This window comes from Lampetra fluviatilis, chromosome 72 (genome assembly GCF_964198595.1).
Source record: "Lampetra fluviatilis chromosome 72, kcLamFluv1.1, whole genome shotgun sequence".
NCBI classification, from domain to species: domain Eukaryota; kingdom Metazoa; phylum Chordata; class Hyperoartia; order Petromyzontiformes; family Petromyzontidae; genus Lampetra; species Lampetra fluviatilis.
In genome coordinates this window covers 3,101,582-3,108,916 of record NC_136346.1, presented here as the reverse complement: position 1 = coordinate 3,108,916, position 7,335 = coordinate 3,101,582, and the positions used below count along the sequence as shown (strand labels likewise).

At 46.1% G+C, this 7,335-nt stretch overlaps 1 protein-coding gene across 1 annotated transcript; it reads left to right on the top strand.

Annotated features, from left to right (window-relative positions):
• The first annotated feature begins 242 nt into the window (after nt 1-242).
• On the top strand, nt 243-6,935 carry LOC144953080 (zona pellucida sperm-binding protein 3-like). The gene is made up of 10 exons (XM_078883597.1): nt 243-297; nt 750-961; nt 1,372-1,488; nt 2,080-2,179; nt 3,570-3,747; nt 4,069-4,204; nt 4,302-4,396; nt 5,287-5,381; nt 5,755-5,883; nt 6,823-6,935. Exons 1-10 carry the CDS (start codon nt 243-245, stop codon nt 6,933-6,935), a joined length of 1,230 nt encoding a protein of 409 aa, XP_078739723.1.
• The last annotated feature ends 400 nt before the right edge of the window (nt 6,936-7,335 follow it).

Here is a 7,335-nt window from a genome sequence, read left to right as displayed (position 1 = left end):
AGTGATATTTTATCAGAGCAGATCGACTCACTCATTCCTATCGGTAGAGGTTTGCGCGATCTCGGCGCACGTGCATGGATAGGAGCTGCACCGTAAATCACGCGGCACGTACGCAGGAGGAGTTAATTGGCTCATTACTGAAACTGAATGAGGCCGCGCGCAGATAAAAGCCCCGAGTCGGGACAGTTGCTGCGTTGGCTCTGCTGGTGCCGTGCTAAGTCTCGGTTTTTGTTGTCCTTGCGATGGAGACCACGAGGGCTTTGTTTGCTGTCTTGGGGTTGTTATGTCTTGCCTCTGGTGAGTGGAGTTTGGTCGAAAGATGCTTTTACAAACATGTTTATTCGTCGTCCAATTCAACTGCCGTGTTTATTAATGTGAACACCATAATATACCGGTACTAACGATGGGTTTGTGAGTGTGGCGTGGTGGTTAATTTACTGTTCTATATACCTGAACACGAATTTGCGTCCTGGTAATGGTTTGCCCTAATTCAACCCGTACTGATCTGTATGGTCAAACTGATGAACGCAATGTGCGAGACTTGGTCCAGTAGTGGATTGCCAAAATTTATTCTCAACCTGTCGTAACGCGTGTATACATTTATTGAGGTAATACTGCGGAATTTGGACCCTAGTATTAGCAGCTCCGTGTGGATGATTGTGACTCGCGTCTCAGACTTTTTAAGGCTTCACTGACCACCTGTGTCAGTTTGGGTAACTCTCGCGTCTCGTCCCGTGCGGCACCGCCAGCTGCAGTGGCCACCTCCGCCACGGTGAGTGTGGTGTGTGACGAGGCGACGCTCACGCTGACCGTGAGCAGGGACCTGTTCGGCACGGGTCACCTGGCCCAGGCGAGTGACCTGTCCCTGGGAGTGCCAGCCTGCCCCGTCACTGGGAGCGACGCCCTTGCTGGGACGGTGACGTTCCTCTACGCACTGGAAAGCTGTGGCAGCAGCCTCCAGGTAACTGACTGCTAATGCTGCTGTAACATAATCTGCGCAGTCCAACTGCCATATTTTTTCGCCGAGTGTAGATGCAGAACTAAAATTCCGCATTCGAGTCGAGCCAATCTTCTTCAATAACAGCGGGGTGTATCACTTTGAAGTCCCCTTGGTATTTGTAGATCGGTTATTGCATTATTATGTTAAGGTCTGTTCTGGATGACCAGTCGTACATTAGAGCGTTTTATAATTCCATAATACATCCGGAATCTGCATCTGCCGTGGTTTTATATGGTGGACATGAGCTAGGTAAATTATTTAAACCATGGAACTGCTGCATTGGGTCTTCCACCAAGGTGTTTGAGCATGTTTTTTTTACTTCCACTAGTATTGCAATGGGTAAAAAACCCCACGTCTTCCCCTCTCCTTAGATGAGTGCAGAGCTGCTTTCTTACGAGAACTACCTCTACTACCGCCCCACGTCCAACACGGGCATTATCCGCACAAACTACGTCGCCGTGCCGGTCGTTTGCCGCTATCCCAGGCGAGTTCACGAGCAGTCTCTTGTTGACATTTGCTTAATTTTGAAGTCCAGCTAAACTGCTTGCAATTCTACCACTGTCTTTACAAACTACGTGCCGTTTCGTGTGCTTTAGCTTTGCGAGGCCTGAATTGCAATAAAGCCAAAATAACAGCGAGTTAATCCACCGATGAAAGGTCTCCCTGTGCTGTCTGTCGTGGGGGTTTTTTGGTGCCAACTTTACTGATGGGTTCACATCAAGCTCCTGTATCGCGTGGCCTGCCTCAAACGTCCTGCCTTGCAAGTGTCCACGCCTGAAGTGGTGCATGCCTTGCATACTGTGAACCCCGGTCCCCTTAATTATACTCCATTGCATAGCATTCATTGCACCAAGTCTCCTACTTAATCTTATTTGGTCCTCGTCGGATATAAGTCTTGCACGTTGCGATGTTAAATACTCTGAAAATATCGTTATGTATATCTTCGCTTGTCTACTCCTTGCAAGATTATGTTAACAGCATTGCAATAAGAATCTGGTCACAATTAGTGCTGTTGAGCATCGCCCACCTCTGCTCGTTTATCGAGAATGTGTGCCTGATCTCCGCTTCACTGCAGGAAGGGGAACGTGTCCAGCAATGCCATCAAACCCACATGGATTCCCTTCAGCAGCGCCAAGGTTATGCAGCAGCAGCTGAGCTTCACGCTGAGGCTCATGACCGGTCAGTGGTGATGTGAGGACGTTGATTGCCTATTATGCACATGGCTACTACCAGGATGGCAGTTTAGACTATAAACCCTTCAAGATATTTGCTTGGTATTGAAGAATATGCCCGAGGTCCCTAAACTTTATCCGAGTTTTAAGAATAGGTTTTCCCCTGTTTGGCAACGGGTGTTAGAATGTTATAACACCAAACTAAACCCTTTTTACAAGGCATCATGTCTGCATTAACCACAATCCTTGGTCGGAATGCAAACACACTCTAATATATGCATTGTCTTTGAAACTGGTCCTCACCAAACGGCTTTTTTTCCAGTTTTCTTTGTTTGCATTCCGACCACAAATAGTGGTAAATGCACAGGATTCCTTGTAAAAGGTTTTAGGTTGGTGTTTTAACATCTTAACACCTGTTGCCAGAAAAAAGGAAAACCAATTCTCACATTTTGGTACTGACAAAGGAGGTCCCATGATTTATCTGGGATTCTTCCACAAGCAGTGGTGTCTTGCATCACGGCAGATGGGGAGCGTACGTTCCCAGGAAGTTCCTGTTTTTTGATGCTAATGTTGGTCACGTGACCAGGAAGTGACGATGTTAGATTTCCACTGTACCACGCGGGCGTCAGCCATTACACAGATAAGTCAAGATGGCGGCACGCATCGCATCTCAGTGAGACCACAGCCGCACTTGTCCATTGTGGGAGCTTAAGAAGCATTATCTGTAAGTTGTTTATATTCCTATAATATTGGAAATGCTGTTGTAATGTTGGAATGACCGTTATAGCAATGTAAATGCCGTTAAGTTGTTGTAGTAAATACGAGGCCTAGTTAGTAACGAAGCCTGTGACTTTCCTTATTGTGGATGTTACTTGTGATTTAGTAGGTCGAGTCAGACTTGTGCCTATGTTGCGATCCTGAGAGTGATGACGAAGTATCTCATCCACAGTTTAGTATTAAGTGTAATGCTGTACATTTGGGGTGCAGTGGGATGAATACACGATGTGCCTTTATGCAACACAACAGCTTGTGCCTTTGTCTAGTTGTTCAGGGGTAATGTGGGGGCCTGGTCCTTCCAGGATCTATTGTTATCTGAGACAATGGTCTGATGCTGTGGTGTTCCTTGTGTGGGTGTTTCCGAATTATAACAGATGCTGTATCTGTTTTCTCACCAGTTTTACCTGTTACAATCAATAAATGACGATCGGAGTTGGCCGGTCATCCTGGCTCCGAGGGTTTATTGAACACATGGTTATCTACTCGACTAGCGGTGCAACGCAGCGCACGGCGAGGCCGAGATTAGTGGTGTGAGCAAGCCCTTTCCTAGCTGTGCTCTTAGTCTGCACTCGGCCGTGGCAATTGTGTTTTGAAGTTGTCTAATTGTTTTTTTATTGAAGACGACTGGAGTGTGGCGCGACCTTCCACCGTATACCAGCTGGGCCAGACTCTGCATGTCGAGGCAAGCGTGCAGACACTGAACCACGTTCCACTCAGGATCTTCGTGGTCAGCTGCTTTGCAACCCCGGTTCCGGACAGGAACTCTCCACTCGGCTACCAAATAATTTCTAACTCTGGGTGAGATTTCCCTCTCCTAATCCCACCTGATGAATGTGTATGCTCCTTGTGAAGGTGGCATTCCACTGCTTGAGTATATAACATCCTGACGTTGAAATGCCGCTGAATCTTGCTCTGATGTGTATAGTTAATGCTTTTTATCACGTGGTGTCTGTCGGTACACTACTGATGAGAGATGTGGTCAATGTGCGTTATTGGTGACTGCTTTGGTTTGCGGGTGGGAGGAGCCCCTTAAGAGGTGGGCTCGGTGCAGTATTATATACTTCTGCTGGCCTGCCCTATTAAAAAGCCACGTGTCATACGTCTACGGTGTCTGTGCAGGTGTCTGGTGGATGGCAAAGTCTCGTATGATGCTCACCTTACTTCTGCCTTCCTGCTCCGGCAAAGTGACAGCGTCCTTCGCTTCTTCATAGATTCCTTCCGCTTCCTTGCGACATTGACCAACAATGGCGATCAGGTGATCCGTTGACATGCAGGCCTCTACAGAAACCTCCTTTAGCCACATGGTAGGCAGTGTGGTTGTGTAAGAACCCATCTTTCTCTTCTCGGTCCAGGTTTTTGTCTTCTGCCAGCTGAAGGTTGCAGATGTTGCTGCATCTCCAACGGCTGTCAATAAAGCTTGCACCTACAGCCCCTCGGCTGCATACAGGTTGGTCTGCTTCCTTGCATTGCCCAGCAAATTGTTTTTCAGTGTCTTCCATCCAATAGCTCAATCCATGCCTTGCATGCATGTGCTCGACAAAGATCCCTGAGACGTGACTTCGGTTTCTAGCGGCAACTGGTTTTACAACATTTCCTGTGCAGTTCCACGGGTCTGCTCTTGATAATTGTTTTTTTTACCCTTCTATCTGGCAACAAAACTGACACCTTTTTTACAAGGAGTCATGTTTGCATTTACTGCAATACCTGCAGTCATAATACAAACAAAATACATAACTCTAATGTGCACTGTCCTTGAAGTTGATTGGTCCACACCTGAGACAGCTTTCCTTAGAGCCTAGTCTCTCATGGGTTAGACCAGATGACGCCAAAAGGCGCACAACTCCAAGACAATGCACCATCAGAGTATGAGCTCGGTAAGCATTTACACCATGGGAACCTCATTTGCCAGTAAAAAAAATATTTTTCCTGGGCAAATGTGTGGACCAATCAACTTCAAGGACGGTGCACATTATCAGAGTTATGTATTTTGTTTGTATTATGACTGCAGGTATTGCGATCTATGCAAACATGACTCCTTGTAAAAAGGTGTTGGTTTTGTTGCCAGATAGAAGGGTAAAAAACCAATTATCATATTTTTTACTGGAAAATGAGGTTCCCAGGGTCTGCTCTTGTTTAGATGTAGTCGGGTGGTTATTGGTCATAGCCTGCACTTGTCTTGCGTTTAGCAACAAGTGTAGAAGCCTGCATGAGACATCCGTAATTCGTTTGAGCTCATTTTGAAAAGTCTCCGAGCCTGGTAGCAGAGTTCAAATCTCTCGTGGCTAAATTCAGGAGCATCAACTGAGCCGCGCCTTCGTATATGTTTGTGCAATGCAGGTGGGTCTCTGCTGATGGCTCGGACTCGGTGTGCAGCTGCTGCGAGTCTACGTGCCCCAGTGGAAGAAGGCGCAGGGATGTGGCAGCAGTGACTGGTGAGTACATCCGTCGTAATCGGACATTTAGTCTTATACAAGAGACCCTTGAATATCAAGCGAGTGAAGTTCTTGGAAAGTGTCAGAAAAGCCAAACTGCGACGTTCACTATGTAAGCCTTGCCTAAATAATGGTGTTGGGTGGCAATCAAAAGTGGGAGGCATCACGATTTAAATAAGTACTGTAATGTGCCAAGTAAACTAAACAGAACTTATTTCGATTCTAAGCTTTTGTGACTGCAGGGATTCATATTCTTGGTTCTTTCAGTAAAGTCACGTGGAAGGGAAATAATGCAGAACACTAATTCGCATCAGGTGTGTATGGGCTTAAGCCTGGGCATTCGCCACATTACAAATGTGGTTCTCTCACTCAGGACCGTCGTATGCGGTGGAAGATGTGATGCTGGGCCCCATCGTAATTGCCAAGCCCTTCTCAGATGGTGCTGAGCCAAGCAGCCCTGCAAAACAGCAGCAGCCACGGGTTTCTACATCTGCATCCAAAGGTAATTCTACCAGATTATTTCATTGCACATTTTTTCCAGTCTCGGGGTTAAAATTTCTCATACTTGGATACTGGCAAAAAGGTCCCATGATGTATCTGCTCGCCCAGGGATATAAATGCTCTGATGCATGGATTGTCTTTGTACTGTTCGCCTTTTGGCGTTTTCTGGGTTGACTCTGACCAGGCCATAAAGAAGGTTGTCTCTGTAGACAATCCGTTTCAAAGACGATGCCTATATAAAAGGAGCATGTTAACCAAAAGTGCGCGAGGTTAATGCAGACTTCATTCCTTTGCAAAAGGTATCAATTTGGTATGCATATATTAACACCTGTTTTATTGCCGGAGAGTAAAACCTCTTTTCGTACCATCTCATTCAATTAAGGCTAAACCAGGACGTCCATGAGGCAATGACACTCAGGTTGACCTTGGATTGGCAGTCTGTAATACTTGATCTCTATATGGAACTTGATGCAATTTGGGGAGAACGCGATTTGTGTCTCGAAGTCTGGTTTCTTCCTCCTTTGAAAGGGCCTATGACATCCAACTACAACCCCCTTCCCCAATAACTAGTTGAAAAGGTACAAAACGCGGATATTAAAGCAGTGCCCTGAAGGTATGCCCAACAGATTGCCATGATCCTCCTTGAATGTCCTTTGGTCGTCGGATGTAAATATGTTCAAGATGGCAAGCTGTTTAACAGACATAGTATGATATTTGTGATTGGTTTTTAATAACATAAAATGTGTGACATGCGGACCAAAACTCGTCCACTATTCAATGGCAAACCTTGGTGAGTGACATATTTGAACAGTACGCTTTTCACACCTTGACCAAATACTTGAATAGGTCAAATGCCCCCACAACCTCCGGCATGTGGAAACCCTAGCTCAACGGCTCCACAGTTACCCACCAGCCCATTCTCTCAATTGTTTTTTTACAGGCGCTGTTCCCGTCCTTGGTCTGGGAGTGGCTGCACTGGTGATGGCTGTCGCAGCAAGCGCCACGGTGGCTTTGTTTGTTTCGAAAAGGCGTCGCACGACTCCTTCAAATTGATTGGAAACGAGTTTCTGATCTTCTGTTGCTTTGCTTAACCTATGAAAATAAAACTCTGGTGCATTACTTTTCTGGTCTTGTGGGGGCTTTGCTTGGTGTTGAGCACTTTGTATAACCAACATCACCCAGTTAATGAGGGGGGAGTATGGAAACGATTAGGTGGTCTCCAATTAATCCGTTGCAGGACTAGTGGGATGTACCTAATATAGGCAAATGTTGTTATTTGAACATTCCCAATTGTCCTAACTGGCAGTCATTCTTTGTCATGTACAATGGCGCAGTTGAACAATTTCACGTAAGAAATGCCTTCCTATGCCACTTTGATCTACCATAAAAATGGCCCCAGAAGTTTACAACCGTGCCAGTAATTGGGCATTGTTGGTACATTACAAAGACGGGC

Excerpts from the sequence above, each read along its gene's own strand:
- LOC144953080 (XM_078883597.1), top strand. The coding sequence starts at position 243 with ATGGAGACCACGAGGGCTTTGTTTGCTGTCTTGGGGTTGTTATGTCTT. Across the intron at positions 298-749 it reads GTTGTTATGTCTTGCCTCTG|CTGCAGTGGCCACCTCCGCC; the intron begins GTGAGTGGAGTT and ends CGGCACCGCCAG. Across the intron at positions 5,884-6,822 it reads TTCTACATCTGCATCCAAAG|GCGCTGTTCCCGTCCTTGGT; the intron begins GTAATTCTACCA and ends GTTTTTTTACAG.